Raw genomic sequence first — 21,007 nt, forward strand, 5'->3', positions numbered from 1 at the left:
GATGAGAAGATACATAGGCAGACTTCACTCAATAGAATGGCACCCTTGAATTTGTTAGCAATGTTAAAAGAGAAACTGAAGGTTAATTGTTAATACTTAACATTAAAATGTTAAGAGCTTGTTTGAGCAAAAATCCACTCAAATCTGGCAGTGCCAAAGCCCTCTGTGGAGGGGAGCTAGGAAAGCTTTTATAAAGAGAAGATGGAAACAAAGTAAGGAAGGTCCTGATTGGCTACAGATTAAAGCGTAGTTAGGTGTTTGTTGATTGGTTTGTGATAGGTTTTGATTTCATAACCTGAGGCATTTACAGGCTTAGGTGTTGGCTGGATTACCTTTGCACCAAGGAATTAGAGCCTTCTCAGCCTGAAATTCTCCTGGTTTAATTTAAGAACAGCCAATACAGTGGTCTTAAAGGCAAATGGTGCTAACAGCTTGGAAAATATGTCCCTCAGCCTTCTCCCCATTTCATAAAATAACCAGCCATGAAATTTAAGTAAGCCAGATTATTCCTTTGTGTTTCTGAGTTTAAATAAGCAGCTGTATTGAGTATATTGATTTAACTTTTTCCTTCATTTAGATTCTGTCATCTTAATAAGCTGATTCACATTAGGAATACCTATTAGAATGAAATATTTCCCTAATGTGCACACATGTTAACTATTTATTAAAATAATAAGAAGAACTACTTGTTCTCAGGATTTAGATTATTATGCTATATATATATTTGGCTTAAAAAGCCATTTATTCAATGACTATTATGTGTGAATACATTTGCAAAATTAAATTTAAAAGGAATAAATAACATTAGATATTTTTAGCTAACAGGATGGGCATGATGCTGATGTCTTTACAGACTTAGTACATATTCATTTTCTTTAAAACTTATTAGAACTGTGACATAGTTAATCTTTATTTTGAGTTAATCTTTATTTTGAGAGTTGTTAAGCCTATTACAAATTTAAAAAATTTTTTGAAAGGTTCTGGTGGCTAGTCAACATATTTATTTACAATGAGATTGGTAGGAATTGTTTTGCCTCATAGATAAAACACTATTTTAGTGGGAACAAACTAAACAAACAAATAAGCACTTTTTATTTGCAAACAAATAAGCACTCCTGTGGATAGAGAAGGGGATAAGCAGGGACTCTCTGGGAATGCCATGGTAATTAATCCTATTCAAGATTTTAAAATCCCATGAACCTGTCAGGTATACAAAATAAGGCAGCAGAAACCAGGAATCAGGACAGCATTGGCAATGCCAGTAGGTAGATCCTAGTAGAACTGGGAATTACCTTTCAAGAGCTAAGGGTTTTGTAACAATAATAACGACAATGGTTAGCATTTAACAGAGAAAAGTAAGGCCTATAATTTTTGGTTTAGGGGCAGCTCACTGCTACAATTAAAAAAGCAATACTTTCTGGCTTACTTCACTCTGTATAATCGGCTCCAGTTTCATCCATCTCAACAGAACTGATTCAAATGAATTCTTTTAACGGCTGAGTAATACTCCATTGTGTATAGCCAGAAAGAAAAACACCAATACAGTATACTAACACATATATATGGAATTTGGACAGGGAAAGAGACACAGATGTATAACGGACTTTTGGACTCAGAGGAGAGGGAGAGGGTGGGATGATTTGGGAGAATGCCATTCTAACATGTATACTATCATGTGAATTGAATCGCCAGTCTATGTCTGACGCAGGATGCAGCATGTTTGGGAATGCATGTAAGAATTAAAGATTTTAAAATTTAAAAAAATAAAATAAAATAAAATAAAATAAAAAGCAATACTTTCAACTGTATCTGGAAACCATAGTAACTAGTTTCAAATACTATTTTGTTTTTCTTTAAGGCTGTTCCTACAAATAACTCAAAAGCTAAAATGTACTGCTTTTTTAAAAAACTTAACACCATGTTTAATTTCTATCACAGCACGTCTTGACCTTTATGAATGTCCACAGCAGTCTGTCCTCAACCACAATGAAAATTATTAGCAATTTAAAAAATGTTATTTTGCTTGTTTGTTTGAATTTTTATTGGTGTATAGTTGACTTATAACACTGTGTTAGTTCCTGCCATAAAACAAAGTGATTCAGTTATATATCTATATATGTATGTAATTTTTCCCCATTTAGGTTTTTATGGAGCATTGAGTAGAGTTCCCTGTGCTATACAGTAGATCCTTATTAGTTATCTATTTTATATATGGTAATGTGGAAAAGACTCTGATGCTGGGAGGGATTGGAGGCAGGAGGAGAAGGGGATGACCGAGGATGAGATGGCTGGATGGCATCACTGACTCAATGGACGTGAGTCTGAATGAACTCCGGGAGTTGGTGCTGGACAGGGCCTGGCGTGCTGCGATTCATGGGGTCGCAAAGAGTTGGACATGACTGAGCGACTGAACTGAACTGAACTGAATGTGTATGCATATGTGCTAAGTCGCTTCAGTCGTGTCCAACTCTGTGCAACCCCATGGACTGCAGCCTGCCAGGCTCCTCTCTCCATGAAGTTCTCCGAGCAAGAATATTGGAGTGGGTTGCCATGCCCTCCTCTAGAGGATCTTCCCAACCCAGGGACCGAACCCATGTCTTTCTCATTGGCCAGGCAGGTTCTTTGCCACTAGTGCCAACTAGGATGCCCTAGTAATGTATATGGTGGTGGTGGTGGTTTAGGCACTAAGTTATGTCTGACTCTTGTGACCCCATGGACTGTAGCCCACCAGGTTCTTCTGTCCTTGGGATTTTCCAGGCAAGAATACTGGAGTGGATTGCCATTTCCTTCTCCAGGGATCTTCCTGACCCAGGGATTGAATCCAGGTCTTTTGCATTGAAGGCAATTTCATTACTGACTGAGCTAGCAGGGAAGCTCTAGTAATGAGTATATGTTAAACTAAATCTTCCAATGTGTCCCTCTTTACCCTCTTAGCCCCGGTAAAGTCATAAGTTTGTTTTCTACATTGATAACTCTATTTCTGTTTTGTAGATAAATTTGTTTGTACCTTTTTTTTTTTTAAAGATTTCTCATATAAGTGATATCATATAACATTTGTCTTTGTCTGACTTACTTCTTTCAGTATGGCAATCTCTATATTTATCCATTTTGCCGCAAGTGCTATTATTTGCTTTTATTTACAACTGAGTAATATTCCATCATATGTATATACCAAAATTTAGTTTTTAAACATATTATTTGTAGCATATTTCCTTTAGAATGTCAAGGTACATTAAAAATGTTGGCACTCATGTTCAGAGAACCCCAGTGAGCCATACAGAATGCCTTGAAAATAAAATAGTTTTCATCCCACCAATGATTTCATATTGTTGTATTTCAGCTAGCCTTTAAAAATTAATATTGACCCTAATGATTTTTAAATGTCTTTTAACTAGCTAGACATGTTATAAAACCTAAAAGAGAACTTAGAAGATGTGATTATATCCATGTGATTCTTTTCTTTAAATACATTTATCACAGGGTAGCATCAGTTATATATGATCAAACAACTATTATTTATAATGTTAATTATTTATCCTCTGTCCTTTTATGTTGTTTATTTTTTAACATGATGGACAATCTACAATTATCTTTTTCCCCAAGTTTTCTAATAACTTGCCCCACTCATCCTTTCTAGAATATCAACTCCATAAGGGCAGAGTGTATTTTTCTTCCTTACTAATTAATCTCCAGTCCCTGGCTCTATTTATGACATTTGTTGGTTGCAAAGAAAGGAAAGAAATAAAAATGAAGGGAGGGATAGAGGAAGAAGGAAAGAAAGAAAGTGTACAAGGAGCTGACTGGAGAGCCAAGTAATAAAAGATCCAACCTATATATTACTGTGGGAAAAACTTAAAGGCAATGCCTGGAGATGCGTATTGTTACCACAGGAGTATATTTATTTCTGAGCCTTGGGCTTTGATATAATTTACACATTTGTCAAGTAAAGGAGTGAATATATCTGCCTCTCCTTAACTTCATAAATGTGATGGGTTTTCTTTAAAATAGAGGATCACTGAGCTCTAAGTCAGTACTAAGACCTTGTGATTCTGACATGTTCATGATTAGTTTGAGAAAAATAGTTTGCCAAGGATGAAGGAGAGCTCATGTTACTTGAATGTATTATCAAGCGGAAAAAAAATATGCACAACCTGAGAGTTATTAGTTAAGTTTTATTTAGGGCAAAATGAAGACTATAGACTGGGAGACAGCATTTCAGATAGCTCTCAGAAACTAGTCCAAAAAAATAGGAGGAGGGACAGTACATGTGATTTTGGTGAAGGTGGAGTACATGCAATCAAGCACATGTTGTTTTTCAGAAGGTTTCTACTAGTCTCATGAAAATTACTGCTATTCATGAAGTGGGGATATCACTGGGAAGGATTTTAGCATTTTTCTAGATAGGAGGAGATTCAAGGATTGGGCTAATAAAATCTCCTGAATAATCTCTAACTGAAGACCTGTTCCGCCAGTTTTGCCCAGAGCACAGAGTGCCTCATTTAAGGGAGTGTTAAAGGAAGGCAGCAGCTGCAGAGGCTGAAGTTTTAATCCTTATAGAGGCAGATGGCAAGTGCCAATTTGTAGTTGGCAATGTGAATAGTATATTTCTCTTAAGTCCATCATTTCTTCTGTTGTAGTCATGCATTCTGGGAAGCAAAACTCACTCAGAAGGACAATGCAGATGGTGGAGTGCAGTTCATTACACCAGCAGGCCCAAGGCAAAGTCTCCTCTTAGCCAAGGACCCTGACCAGTTTTTGTGAAAACCTTATATACCCTAAGCATACTTGCCCAAACCCACACCCAGATTCCCTGAAACTAGTCTGAACAAAGGAAAAAGAAAGACACAATCAAAGTTAACCTTTGATTTATATGCCTTAAACCTAGGTAGTTAACAATGGACAATTATCAATAGACTTGTAGTCATTCTCCAATAAGCGTAATAGAATGTATGATTCTACTTGGTTACACAGATAATTAGGGTATTCTTTTAGATGATGGAAAGCCCTGGGGCTCTTCCTTCCGGGGGCCTGGTTTCCCAGTTGGTATGTCGTTTCCATAAATACTGGGCATATAGCTCAAAGTCCACAGTCCAGCCTAAGATGGAGTCCTGCTTTCAAATAGATAGAGCCTGTTCTGTTTCCTCCTTCACTCCTATTCCACTAAGGAGAGTAAAGAAAAGAAACAAAACTGGAAGATTTCACTCCTCTGTCTCCAACCTCCTCCACAAATAGTCTCATCAGCATGACTTGATACCATCAAAATCACATGCACTGTATCTCTTACATGGAAGTTAATATAACTTTGGATTTCCAAATCATACCTTATCCCCAGAAATCTAATACCCATATATCTCACAGCAGGAGACAACCCTCTACATCTGCCTCTGGCATTTTCTGTTTCTCTTTCCAGTTCTTGTTGATCATCTGAGACACTATGTATTTTATAAGCATTTCTCAGAGTTATTGTGGTTTGCTTCCAGACCACTGTGGGCTTCCCTTGTGGCTCAGCTATTAAAGAATCCGCCTGCAATGAGGGAGACCTGGGTTTCATCCCTGGGTTGGGAAGATCCCCTAGAGAAGGGAGAGGCTTCCCACTCCAGTATTCTGGCCTTGAGAATTTCATGGACTCTGTAGTCCATGGGATCACAAACAGTGGGACACGACTGAGCAACTTTCATTTCCAGACCACTTCAGTCAAGTGAATATTGTAATAATGCAAGTTACATGAATTTTTATTTCCTAGTGAGTATATAGCTCAGTTGGTAAAACTCTGCCTGCAATGCAGGAGACCCTGGTTTGATTCCTGGGTCAGGAAGATCCCCTGGAGAAGGGATAGGCTACCCACTCCAGTATTCTGGCCTGGAGAATTCCATGGACTATACAGTCCATGGGGATGCAAAGAGTCCGGCCTGACTGAGCGACTTTCACTTTCAGTGAGTATAAAAGTTACATTTATACTACACAATATTCTATTAATTGTGCAATAACATTATATATAAGGGCTTCACTGGTGACTCAGATGGTAAAGAATTCACCTGTAATACAGGAGCCCTGCGTTTAAATCCCTGGGTGGGAAGATCCCCTGGAGAAGGGACAGCTACCCACTCCAGTGTTCTTGCCTGGAGAATTCCATGGACAGAGGAGCCTGGCAGGCTACAGTCGATGGGGTCACAAATATTCGGACATGACTGAGTGACTTTCACTTCACTTCACTTCATTACATATAAATAATGTATTTATCCTAATTAAAATATATTTTTAAATGACAGTATGTTCAGTGAATCTGGCTTTGCCAGTAGTCTCTATGTCAGATGTAACACATGCATTTTGAAGAGGTTAGACTGGAAAGGTTTTAGAACCAGAGCCAGACAATAAATGAAATAAGTGTCCTACAAGTTTGAATTCCCAGTGCCAGAGTGCTTAATGTATTACTGCTTCTATCTTCTTTTATATTTTCTTCTCAACAGTCAAACACACAGCTCTTTAAGGCTATTAGAACCCAGAATATCTAAACCAATTTTCCCATGATGGTTAAAAGGTCACAAGATAATAACTCCCACATTGAAACACCTCAGACCATGCCAAAGCTCCCATCAGGAAACAAAGGAGAAACATGCTTACCAGGAAGCATGTCTTAAGTAGGCTATTTCATTGAACAGAAATGGAATGAGGAAAATATATATTAAACAATGGATTTATGAAGGGATGAATCACTTAACCCCTCTATCATAGCATGGCCAAATATCGTTGAATAAAGTTATATATATATATATATATATATATATATATATATATATATAATCTCTCACTAGCCAGGACCATGCACTTTTCTAAAGCACATTCCTTAAAACAGCATATCCAGCTTGAGTTGTATTATCATGATCAAATCAAGATCAAGTCAAAAGCAAGCTAGTCTTATGCCAAAGTCAGTATTAAGGAAAAAGATAGACATCTGTTCTCTTGGTTTATACACAATTTACCTTGAATAAAATATTAGAACAGAAATTAATATGAGACAATGATGAAAGCTTCTCTCCCAACTTTCTGTTCCATCATTTCACAAAGAAGTATGTGAATTAAAGCCAGCAAAAATAGTATTAAAGTATCTGACCAAATTCTATTGTCACTGCATCCTAAAAATTACTGTGGTGCTGGCCCCACAGGTCTTTAGAAAGAGCATAGTGAGGTAAGATCAAAATCATTGCCCCTCTGCCACCTTGGAAAACCCTTTTCTCATCATCTAACAAACAACAGATGGAGAGTGGCTGAGAGCTTGGTTGCTTTCTAAACAGAAAAGCAGTATTTGTTTTCCCATTAGGCTTATAGGAGAGATAGCTCTAGCCATTAAGTAGTTTTGTTAATCCCTCCAGCTGGACTGTGCTAAAGCCAAGGGCTTTACCACTCACTATCAACCATATCTATTTATATGGAAAGCAGATAAACCACTCACAATTTTCCTCCTCTAAGGCAGCAAATGCCAGCTTAGCCAATGAAATTTGAATACAGTAAATAAGAATAGAGAGCACATTAAGTTGTGAAAGCTATATTTAGTAGTGCAAACACTGTCATTGTGTGTCACTACTCAGGTGACAGGGGCAGGAGCTGCTAGTGACGCATAGGCTAAGCTCCATCCTCAGAGCTGTCTCTGCAGCTCATCCTCACGCAGGCATGACAACTTTTAACACTGGGGTGTTCCATAAAAATAGCTCATTAAAATAGACATTATTATCACCAATCTGCCATTGCCATGACAAAGTCTCAATTTTTCAAACTATATGTAACCATAACATATACAAGCTGGTGTGGAAAACTCCAGTGAATTTTTATAATGAGAAGCATATTTGTATATATAAATCATTATTTTTAACATTAAATGATTATGTCTGAGTGTATACTCTATGTTTTACACTTGACTAAAACTGTTTATATATATATATATATATGTATATTTGTATTTATAATTGCACACCAACCAGGAGAAGGAGAGGTTGCTATCATTAATTTCTTAGTGAGAAAAGGTTGAGTGACTTGCCAGAAATTATAGAGCTATTAAGTAGCCTTGGCATGGTCTAAACCCAAAGCTGGCTGACTTCAGAGCTTGTGTTTCTTGATTGCACCAACTTTAACAAAACGTACACTGTGAAGCAAAGCTCCAAGCAATATGAACCACTTCCTCTGTGGACAAATATGAAAGACTATTGGACACAGCCATGAAGCTACCCAGGGAAAGGGAATGTTTGAAAAATCTTGGGGAGCCCTTTTACCAGACAAGCTATAGTCAAAATCAGTAGAGTCTTAAAGGGGCTACTGCCATAGTCTATGGAACAGAGCACAGAGCAGAAAAGCAATTTGGTGATTTTTCTCACCCATGCTTGGGTAGATTCCCGTCATCAATTGGTGCATTAATTCTAACAGGCTCCTAGAAACAGTCATTTGCTTAATAGCTCCTTTGTGATCCAGGGAGCTAATTCAGAATCCCAAATGGCTTCACTTCCAGCTGGGGAGGATGCTAGACAAAAGAGAAAAAAAAATCCAACTTCATTTTTCACAAATAATAGGAAGATGAAAGTTGGAATAAGCTGCTGACTATTTTTGTTGGGAAAGAGCTGTTCCATTTTGACATGGGTCACTGAGACTTAGGAGGCAATTTTCATGTAGAAGTAAAGTATCTCCTTGAGTCAATGTAAGCGGATCAAAGGAAATGAGTAAAATACAAAAATACCCCTTTAATGTTCAAGTTTACTGGGTCCTACTGGGAGATTTTTGTGTTAGAACTTTCAGGCTAAATTCTAAGTATCTGTATGAGTGTCACAATAAACTAAGTCAAATTTATACTTTTATGTCATTGAAACCCTTGAAAATGAATGTCCAGTAACTGAAAACCCAGGTTTCCTGTAAATTCAGTTCTTTGCTCAAGTGTAGACTTAAATACCTATAGAAATGTTAAGACACTGATATAATTGCATGATTTTAATTTTCTTTTCAGGTGATAAAACAGGAAGAACTTGGCAAGGACCTTTCTGATTGTACTTTGTATGATCTACTGAAATATGATGATTTTAACTCAGACAAGCACCTGGCTCTTGAAGAATTTTATAGAACATTCCGTGAGTATAAGATCCGTTCTCTAATTCCTCTTTGTTCTTTTTCCTGTTTCATTACCCAATATGATGTGTTTGCTTGATCTCAAAGTACAAGCTGCTACTTAAGAGAAGTGATACAACTGAGAAAATGTAAGGGTTTGGCTGTATTGAAAAGAATGTAAGAGGTAAGAGATTTAATATTGTAAAATAAAGAGCTAGAAATATTCAGTAGCCCTTGCTATCAGTTCTTGTTGATTCTCGTTTAGATATTAATTCCACAGTGCTGTTTCCAAGGTTATTTTAGACTAGGAACAGTACTTCATTGTTTGTCACTGCTTATCAAAAACAATTTAATTATTTACACAGTGACTCTTTTACCTTAGAGGTAAACTAAAGGTGTTTAATGGATAGTTTGCATATATGGTAACAAAATTATCATAAGAATGAAAATCTATATGTATGTTAAGATACTTTAGAATGAATGATATATGTATAAATGTTTGAAGACTTCTTCAAATTGAATGTGAAATTATAAAATTGCTTTTGTTTTAAAAAGCTACATCCCAGGTTATTCTTTAAAAATAATTCCAAAGGGTGGGGGGGGGGGGAAACCTGGGGCAGAAAAACAGAAAGGAATGTTTTCAGAGCTGTGTGTTAAAAATAAAGGGAAAAAAAATCATTAAATAAACTGATTGGTATTTGAAAATCACAAAGTAATCTAAGCTGAAGGGCATTTTAGATAAATAGATTGTCTTCAATATTTTATATGTATTCACATATGTAGGGCTTTCCAAATATATATACATGTAAATTTTTTTCCAAGATGACAGGAAATAGACTGTTTCATGTAAAAATATCATGTTTGAATTATGCCTGTCATACATCAGCTGTCTGATATTGGAAAAAATTACTTAAATCCCTAAACATTCATATAAATAATGATAGTAATTATCACATGATTCATTTTATATTAAACATTGATCATATTTTATGCAGTATTTGATACTAGCAAAGTAATAAATATGAAAGAGTTGCAGGTTATAAAGCTTTAAGGCAAGAAGTTAGTATGCGCTTCAGATTTAATTAAGCTGTATTTCCACTTTAAGTTGCAAGCAGAATACAAGATGGGATATCTCAGTAAACATTTCATCCTTTAAAGGTGTGTACAACTTTTCAAATGTAAGAAGAAAGCAGCATTATCACTGGAAGATCATGTGAAGAAACTGAAACATGAGAAGTTAAGAATTAAGTGGCTGAATTTATAATTGAATCTATGCCAAACTAGTTAAGAAGTCTATGTGCTTGTCATTGAACTTCACTCTTTAGCAAGCATTTTTTTGTGTGCTTAGGATAACAGGAATACTATGGTTTATCAGGAAAACATAATATATTATATTATTAAAAATCACATTATATTATATTATGTTATACGAAATCATTTAAGATAGGAGGAGATAAATGTCGCAGAAAGTCCTACACAAAATATTAAGTGAATTAAAAATATAATCTCCCCCTTGGGGAGTCAAGGAGAGGTGGTGAAGGCAGTAATAATTGAATGAGTCTTCAGGATGAGTGGATTTGGACTTTGTTGAATGAGAGATGGAAGATGGACAAACAGAATAGTGTCCGAGAGGAAGCAATGTTCCACTACCCTTCTAGACTTCTCTGACTGGCCTAAGGATCAAGCTGTCATGAGGCATATTAGCAGGAGAAAATCAAACAAAGTTTAATAATGTATATAAATGGAAGAGACCCAGGAAAACCAAAACCCTCACCTTAAGTAATAAAACCCTTACCTTAAGTACTGTCCTCAATGACTGAAACTCTTACCTTAAATGACTGAAAGTACCATCCTCAGCTAAAGACAAAAGAGGACTTCTGAGGGGAGGAAGGCAATTTTCAGACAGATGAAAAAGCAGATGGTTGGTAAACAAATGTTTGCTGGGCTCTGCAGAGAAAATAGAACATAGAGAGGAATTTTAACAAACAGGGATTTGCTAAGTTCCTCCCTGTCCACACCTAGTTCACAGTATACTTAACCTACAGTGACAGCTCCCTTCCTAGAACAGGTCTTCTATCTGCTTTCTTTTAGGCAGTTAGGGGGAAAATTGAAGTTACTGTCTCAGTCTTTTGGGGTTTGATTGTCTCTTTAGTACACAAGTAGTATGTATACTAAAGAGACATTTTAGGGTGTCGAGTGTGCTTCCTATTGTGGTATAAATAAAATCTCAGCTGCATGATATACCACAGTATTTAGAGAAATTAGTCCAACCACATGCTCTTTTCTAAGTCTGAAAGTCTATGAACTACCTATTATTGCTATTTTACTAACTTATTTTATTAAACAGGCAGTCTAATCTAACAACTACTATTCCACAGTCTCATAATATGAAGACACTGGGATGTGGCTAAATAAAAGTACTTGAAATTTGTTACAATAGCAGGAAATATTTTTAATGGTATATAAACTATCAAGGGTGAATAAGAGAATTAAATATGTTTCTATAGGATTTTTATTTAAAATGTAGTTATTGTTGACGCTGGAAAAGTGGAGCCAGAAAATAACAAAACAATGAAAATAAAGTGTGAATAACGTATTATTTTTGTGATAACATGGCAAAGACTGAATAGTGATTCCCTAGCAATATCAATACATAAAATCTTCTCAAGAATACTGCTATCTGGCCCCTATGAAGGGGAAAATATGATACTGTGTTTGAGAGATGATTTGATGCTGCTAAGGAAGGCAAGGTAGTTCAGTATATTGTAAAGAAAAATAAAATTATGCAATTCAGAAATCTGTAGCACCAGGACAAGCATTCAATGGAGACATAGTGAAACATGGTTTATAAAGGAACTATTGGGCACTAGGAACAGTTGAATTTGGATAGAAGAAAATCTATATGATTCTGTTGATGGCTGGAAGGTAATATGGTGTCAATTTTACAGAAATTATTTATAGGAAATGCCATGAAATTGAATGAATATCATTAATGATTCTGCTATTAGGTGAAAATTGTGTCTAATACAAAAGGTCTACATTTTTAATATTTTGAACCATAAAGAGCTAATGGGTAATGCAAGCACTTGGCAATCGGCAATCATGAGCTTTTTTCTCTTTGAATCATCACAAAACTTTTTCTTAACTATGATAAAATTATGCTAACAATCAATTGGAAAAGATAATGTTTTTCTAATTAATACTAGAATTATCTGGAGTGTTTTAATATTCCTTGTGGTTTAACCAAGCAGTTTTCCATACAGTTTTACATTATTAGTGTTTCAACCTTATTAAACAGGGCAACCAGTTCTATAATGACTTTTTGGAGAGAGCAAAACTAACTTGTATGGATTATCTGTATCAGCAAGGTATTTATATGTGAGTAGGAAACATATGCCTATTTCTTTCTCTCCTTCTGTTATAATACAACTACACCCACCTCAGTTTTGTGACAAGATTTGTGTAATGACATGATTTTTAAAAATCATTCTATTTAAAATATTAGTATTATGAATAAAAATGTATAAAAATAGTAAAAAAGCAATCCATTTTAAAATTATGTACTAAGTACCTATGTGTATAGAGTGCTGTATTAGTTAAAGTAACTTGAAAAAGATATTTCCTTTCCCTGAGGGATACATCATCTGAGACAGACAATGATAAAAATGACAGATGAAGGAAGGGTAAATACTAATCATTTTTCACACATAGAATTCATTCCCCCAGATAGTTTCTGAAAGGAAACCACAGAAAACTAAAAAGTCCCTAAATGAATATCCAAGAGCATAAACTAAGGCCCAGAGAAGTTAAATTTATCTTTATCCACTCATTATTTACTGCTAGATATAAGGATAGATAGAATTCTTGAATTCCAGTTAATAAACTGCTATCATATAAAATGGGAAAAAGGTTGCAAAGCAAACAGGTAAATGTTAACGGTAAAGAAAAAAGCCAGCTCACCATTGAGTGTTATTACATTATATTATAGTGCTGTTTTCATACTTATAAGGCTTTTCATAATTTATTTTTCATTTTGGATAAGATGAATTATTTTATTATTTCCTAATAAGCATTATGTGACATTCTTAATTTCTCTCCAGTGTTTTTGACATTAGTAAAAAATCCTTTGAGTTTTCTAAGATACCTAAATCCCTCACTCTCACTGCGAGTATCAAATATCTTAAATCATGCCGTCTTTGTTGAACAAACTTGGAAATCTGTGTAATGGGATCCAATAAAACTAAGTGAGGTCAGACATAGTTTTGAATATTTGGAGGAAATACTAAACCTTCTTTTCAAATTGTGGACACCCTGCACCCATGCATTTTTGTTGTCTCAATAGTAAAATGTGTAGATTTGCAGTGTAAACAGTGCTTAGAATTAAAAACAAATAGTATTTTTCTTAACTGTAAGGACTTGTACTGACATATAGAGACAGTATTTTATTTTCTTCCAACTGAAAATCAAAATACAATGTTTGATTAAGTTTGACTGGCCTTGAAATACATATTTTTGCTTCAAATCTGTAGGTAAGTGCAAGTAATTCACCATCAGACAATATGACCACACACAGAATTTCAGAAGCGATGTTCAAATGTTTATATATATTCAGTTTTGCACATTCAGTTGGGATAATAAAGTACAATTATATGACTATTAATTTTAGGAAATATTTGTCTTCATTTGGACATTTAGATTGCCAAAATTAGTGCAGTTGTCTACCCCCTAAATGTATATTTGTTTTGGAAATGCTTATCAAGTACTTAATTTCCTAAGTTAAACTATATATTGCTTTGATTTAAAATTGTATGAAGTGAGGAGTTTGTGTAATTCTGACATTCTTGAAATTTTATTAAATAATTATGAGTTGTAGTTCCCTAAGCCATTTATATACGCTTTAAGACACGTATGTGTTCTAGTGGTTACAGGTCTAATGTCACCCTTAAATATATCTCTATTCAATTCAGGAACAATCTCTATGTGGAAGGATCCACAGGAAGATACTTTTCTACTATGCATAAAGTAATTCAGTTTTTGCAAGCCTAATGCATCAATTGTGAGATTTATATTGAAACTAATTGTACAATATCTGTCTCTCATTTTTAAAAAAGAATAATTAGGATTCTAAATTTTTTTAATGCAAAAGTTACTTTAAGTCACCTAAGTCTTCATGATTATATGTGAAAAGCTTCTTAATGGAGTATAGATTTGATAGTGACATTATAAGGAAAAGAAAATTTATTTTTCTAGGAAATCACAGTTGCTGCAATAAAATGTTAATTATCGGAACCAACTCAAGCAATGAAATATGAGTATCATATTAACATTCATTGACATTACATCATTAGTATATGAAAGTTCTTTATTTGAGAAAAATAGCTGAATTTAGTGACCAGAATTTAGTGACCAATTAAGACTGTTGAAGTATGCGAAAGTGAAGAAGACAGGACTAGAAGAGCAGTAGCAATAATGTAAGGATGTGTCCATGTTTGGAAAATAGCTTACAAGTAGAATTAGCTGGTGGAGAAGGCAATGGCACCCCACTCCAGGACTCTTGCCCGTGGACAGAGGAGCCTGGTGGGCTGCAGTCCATGGGATCGCTAGGAGTTGAACACGACTGAGCGACTTCACTTTGACTTTTCACGTTCATGCATTGGAGAAGGAAATGGCAACCCACTCCAGTGTTCTTGCCTGGAGAATCCCAGGGACAGGGGAGCCTGGTGGGCTGCCGTCTATGGGGTTGCACAGAGTCGGACACTACTGAAGTGACTTAGCAGCAGCAGAATTAGCTGGATTAGATGAGTGATTACATACACATGGGAGGAAAAGGGTAGGGTCAAGGATAACGTCAAATTATCTAGTTTGCATACAAAGTTAAACAATGATGCTACTCATTAAGGTAGTAAGCACAGGAAGAGAAACAAGTTTGGGGAGTACATTTAGTTAAATTTTAGACATATTGACATATTCAAATAGAAAGTTTTAGCTGGAGAATCAGGTGGCCCAGAATCAGGTGAGAGCTCTGGGCCACAAGGAGAGACATAGAGCATGTAGTTAAAATTTGATTCTGTGGCAAGGATGGAGATATCCAAGGGAAGTACAGGAAGTCCCCTTCATATGAGCAAGTTCCATGCCAAGAGCAGATTCATAAGTCTGGTTTGTTCATAAATCCAACAAAGTTAGCCTAGCTACCCAACTAACACAATCAGCTATATAGTACTGTACTATATAATAAGTCTGTAATACTTTTCACACAAATAATACCTAAAAACACATTTTTAATCTTACAGTACCTTGGAAAGAACAGTAGTACAGTACAACAGCTGGCACGCAGGGGCTGGCATTGAGTAAGCAGGCAAGAAGAATTATTGGCTGGAGAAGGCAGAGGAGGTGGCAGATGGTAGAGCTAGCTGAAAGATCATCAGCAAGAGGAGATGAAGAGCAAGCTGCAATTTCACTTATGCTTGACACTGAGGGAACACATGGTAGCATCTTTGAAAGTTCACAACTTGAAGAGTCATATGTAGGAGACTTACTGCTTGTGGAGAGAAGAGTAAAACGGCTGTAGGAAACTAAAACTCAACAACATTAGCACGGAGAGAAAGGAGGAAAGCCAAAGGAGTACACCATCGTGGATTTTTAATAAGGAATTGTTTTCAAGGCTAAGTTCAAAGCAAGAAAGTATACAACAGATGAACAGGCACTGGACTGGCAATAAGGAAGTTATTGGTAACTTTGGTCATGGCACTTTGCAGCAGAGATGGAAGTATAGACAGTTAAGTGCTAGTGGCTGAAAAGTTGGATATAAAAAAGTGAAAAAAAAATTCTGAGCAAAGAAGCAGAGCACATAAATGTACATTAAATTATACATTTAGTTAAAATCTAAATTATATAAAACTCATTTGTGGTTATAGTAGTTAATGTGAATGGTCCTCTTTGGGAACATGGGCAAAAGAAAGACTTCTAACGTGCTGGCAAGCTTATGCTATTTATCTGGATTTAAAAATTCTGCACTGATTTGGGAAATGCTGCATTGGATTGATAGAACTGCTATATTCATAAAAGAATCCATACTGGATCATCGTAGTATAAAACTTTGCAGGAACTTTAGTTGACTGATTCACTGGAGAAATCAATCTACTGCAAGCCTTGACTACAAAGGTAGTTCACATGTGTGTATGGCTGCAATCTTCTGTGTTGGAGTGTGCAGATATGCCCTGATGGTTGGATAAATACAGAATCACTGCCTTACAGATGGTTACACTGTGTGTTATTTTTGCTGTGTCTGGGTTCCAGCCACTATAAAAAAAATACTATTACAAAACATGATTGTTGAAATTTTATGTATACACACATATTCCAAAGGGACAGTTTCTTGGTCTTAAACCAAAAAAAAACACAAAAACAAAAACAAAAACTTTTATACCCTAACTGTTAATAAAACAACAACTGATGAAGTAATACAGATTTGAACCGTAATTTTAAAATCTTCAAAACTGTAAGATTATATAACTATGATCTTAAATCTTTCCAATTTCAAGATGACTCTGTCCTCATCCTGTTTATATTACCTTAATCTGGTGTAGCTGATATACCTTTATGTTTCTCTTTTTACCTATAACCACTGGCATTCTACATGCTCTTATCTCTCACAGGTAAATTTTGTTTGTTGATCTGTTTGTTACTTTTAAGTGCAGACTCAATTAGATATTTCAACTTCTTTTATTTCAAGTGAAACACTTTTATTTACTTCTTGACATTTTGACTCTTCTGTCGTATAGATATTGAAAATAAGTACTTGTCTGAGACAAAGTGAAATAGAAATAAAAAATAATGAAATGGTAACTGACCAATTATTCTTATTTTTTACACTGTGACATACCTTGTGAATCACAATTTAGTGCATCTGACTTAAAATTACTTTCCACTTATTTCAGTATAATATTCTGGGGAGAACTTTGCCTGAGGCTGTTTGTAGATTTTCACAATCATATCTGTAATTCACTGGTAAATAATCTGCCTACAGTGTGGGAGACCTGGGTTTGATCCCTGGATGGGGAAGATCTCCTGGAGAAGGGCATGAGTACCCACTCTAGTACTCTTGCCTGGAGAATTCCATGGACAGAGGAGCCTGACAGGCTACAATCCATGGATTCATAAAGAGTCAGATACTGTTAAGTGACTAACTATTTTGCTTTCACATTTAAGCTTTGTTAACCCCCTATTCTTAACACCGGAGAAGGCAATGGCACCCCACTCCAGTACTCTTGCCTGGAAAATCCCATGGGCGGAGGAGCCTGGTGGGCTGCAGTCCACGGGGTCGCTAACAGTCAGACATGACTGAGCGACTTCACTTTCACTTTTCACTTTTATGCATTGGAGAAGGAAATGGCAACCCACTCCAGTGTTCTTGCCAGGAAAATCCCAGGGACGGGGGGAGCCTGGTGGGCGGCCGTCCATGGGGTTGCACAGAGTCAGACACGACTGAAGTGACTTAGCAGCAGCAGCAGCATTCTTAATACCAATTTCTCAGAAAAATCTTGAATTGAAGCTTGCATTGTCCTTTTGTGATATGAAACCATATCTGGTTGGCATCTCCTCATAGCGGCTTTACTGTGAAGATTCCAGCCACACTGCTGTCAAAGATCCCATCTATTTGGACATGAAACTGTGGCTGCAGATTGGCAACAAAGCCTTTGCTTCATTTTAAAGTAACTCAGATTCCCAAACTGAGTTCCTACTTATGGGATTTAAGTTTTTAATTGGCCAAAATTGTTCAGCAGTTTAAAACAATTGGAATGAAATATGTCACATTTAAATTATTAGCTCTTTTCTGAATTTCTTTCTCTAGGTTAGTTTGAAAGGATGCATTTTATCTAAAGTTTCCAATTGAAAGTTTCCTTATAAAAGTCTGTTCTGTCAAGTGATCCTTTAGAAAGGCATTAATTTACCAAGTGAGTGTTATTATGAACTATAAAAAGCGATACTTATAAATATATAATAGCAGATGAATCAGATATTTTTTAATTTATACTATTTGGAAGCTAATACTTAAAAATTACATTTCTGCTAAATTTATTTTTTAATGTATATCTATTACTTAGGCTTCTCTGGTGGCTCAGACTGTAAATAATCTACCTGTGATGCATGAGACCCAGGTTCTATTCCTGGGTTGGGAATATACCCTGGAGAAGGGAATGGCTACCCACTCCATTATTCTTGCCTGGAGAATCCCATGGACAGAGGAGTCTCTGGGCTACACTCCATGGGGGTCACAAAAATTTGGACATGACTGAATGGCTAACATGTTTGTTTTCACTTCATAGTTATTACTGTCTCTCTTTCTTTCTCTCTCTCTCTCTCTCTTTTTTTTTTTTTACCCGCTAGAGATCTATCCTATCATTTAAGTGAGTTCTAACACTTTCACAGAGGAGTTGTATGGATATTACCAGATAAAACATGAAGCTTTACATAGAACTTATCAATGCATATAGAAATCATAAGATTTATGTTCAGTGTCATATTCATTTGAATCCATTGTATCTTGTTGAAAAAAAGAAATGAATCAAAGTGTTTTAGATTTTCATAAATTTTAACCCAAATCATGTATTAATAAAAGTTCTATCAAGGTCTTTATTTTTTGCTTGCATTTATTCCACAATTCTACAGTTTTTTTTAAAGAAAGGATATTTATTTTTCTTGGGCTTCCATTCCTTGATCCTTGGGTCAGGAAAATCCCCTGGAGAGGAAATGGCAACTGCCTCCAGCTTTCTTGCCTAGAAAATCCAACAGGCAGAGGAGTCTGGAGGGCTACACTCCATGAGATCACAAAGAGTCAGACATGACTTATTGACTAAAATACAAAAACAATATTTATTTTTCCTATTGTAGAAGTTAAAGACCACAGAAAGACATTCAAAACAAAAATAAGAATCTATTTTAATTCCACCATCAGTTAAAATCACTTTGAGAAATATATATGACCACATTACTTTTATATTCAAGATTTCTTTTAATTCTACCTTCTTTTAATTAATTGCATATTGGAAACACAGCATCAACAAATATAGTCTAACATCATGCTTTTAATGACCTGCATTTGTATAAAGATATCATAATTATAAAAATTAAAATCATGATACTTTATTACTGTTGTCAAGCTATTATTCCTCTCCTTCGAGGTTAATGCTAACTCATTTAAAAAGAAGGAAAAGATTTTCCTTGTCCTAATAATTTTAATTTTTGTAGTAGTTGCATTAAAAACAGAAAAGAAAGAAGTAAAATTGATTTTAAAGACACTTTATTTGCCTCAATATATTCAAAATATTATTATCACAACATAAAATCAAGGAAATGATTTGTATAATTTTTCTCTTCAAGTTTTGAAGTCTACCATATATTTTATATGTCACCTTCTACCAGTGCTTCCCTAATGTTTCTTATCAATTGAAGTTTAAGCTGCATAATCCCTATTCACAGTTAACACCTCTAAAATATATTATCTGATTTTTAATTATCTTATTTTAAAATTAATGACTTTTCTCCTTCTGATCTAAAATAAATGGACCAATTATGTAAGCCTTTCATTGAAAACCTGTTCTAAGAATAAAAGGATCACTAGTCTGAGTTTCTTCCGTCCTTGTACTGAATGAACAGTGAGACAGTTTCAAGGAGCCCGTACATCCTTATATATCACAAAGTTTAATATCCAGTTTTGGAGAGTATTGAAAATAGTTTCAGACTATTGTTACCTCTGAGATCCCAAAGAATTAATACACTACACTCAAAATAACCTACATTACCAAAATATTCTGCAATGCCTCGAGGTCATCACAATGAAAATAAATGCATGAACATAAATCAAATCCCTAACGATTACACAGTGGAAGTGAGAAATATATTTAAGGGTGATAGAGTGCCTGATGAACTACAGATGCAGGTTCATGACATAGTACAGGAGACAGGGATCAAGACCATCCCCATGGAAAAGAAATGCAAAAAGCAAAATGACTGTCTGAGGAGTCCTTACAAATAGCTGTGAAAAGAAGAAAAGCTAAAGACAAAGGAGAAAAGGAAAGATATACTCATTTGAGTGCAGAGTTCCAAAGAATAGCAAGGAGAGATAAGAAAGCCTTCCGCAGTGATAAGTGCAAAGAAATAAGAAGAAAGCAATAGAATGGGAAAGACTAGAGATCTCTTCAAGAAAATTAGAGATACCAAAGGAACATTTCATGCAAAGATGGGCTCAATAAAGGACAGAAATGGTATGGACTTAACAGACAGAAGATATTAAGAAGAGGTGGCAAGAATACACAGAAGAACTGTACAAAAAAGATCATCACAACGCAGATAATCACAGTGGTGTAATCACTCACCGAGAGCCAGATAACCTGGAATGTGAATTCAAGTGGGCCTTAGGAAGCATCACTACCAACAAAGCTAGTAGAGGTGATGGAGTTCCAGTTGAGCTATCTCAAATCCTAAAGATGATGCTGTGAAAGTGCTGCAGTGAATATGGCAGCAAATATGGAAAACTCAGCAATGGCCACAGGAATGGAAAAGATCAGTTTTAATTCCAATCCCAAAAAAGGCAATGCCAAAGATTGCTCAAACTATTGCACAATTGCAGTCATCTCACACTCTAGCAAAGTAATGCTCAAAATTCTGCAAGCCAGTCTTCAACAATACGTGAAACATGAACTTCCAGATGTTCAAGCTGGTTTAGAAAAGGCAGAGGAACCAGAGATCAAATTGCCAACATCCACTGGATCATCGAAAAAGCAAGAGACTTCCAGAAAAACATCTATTTCTGCTTTATTGACTATGCCAAAGCCTTAGACTGTTTGGAGCACAATAAACTGTGGAAAATTCTGAAAGAGATGGGAATACCAGACCGCCTGACCTGTCTCCTGAGAAATCTGTA

At 35.6% G+C, this 21,007-nt stretch overlaps 1 protein-coding gene across 4 annotated transcripts in view; it reads left to right on the forward strand.

Annotated features, from left to right (window-relative positions):
- FSTL5 (follistatin like 5) overlaps positions 1-21,007 on the forward strand; it is a 937,018-nt gene that overhangs the window by 489,830 nt on the left and 426,181 nt on the right. For all 4 annotated transcript variants that reach the window (XM_027956327.2, XM_042234380.1, XM_042234379.1 and 1 more), the window contains exon 6: positions 8,987-9,107. In XM_027956327.2, the coding sequence (XP_027812128.2) occupies positions 8,987-9,107 (121 nt within the window). The remainder of the gene's footprint in view (positions 1-8,986; positions 9,108-21,007) is intronic.

Source organism: Ovis aries, chromosome 17 (genome assembly GCF_016772045.2).
Source record: "Ovis aries strain OAR_USU_Benz2616 breed Rambouillet chromosome 17, ARS-UI_Ramb_v3.0, whole genome shotgun sequence".
NCBI lineage: Eukaryota > Metazoa > Chordata > Mammalia > Artiodactyla > Bovidae > Ovis > Ovis aries.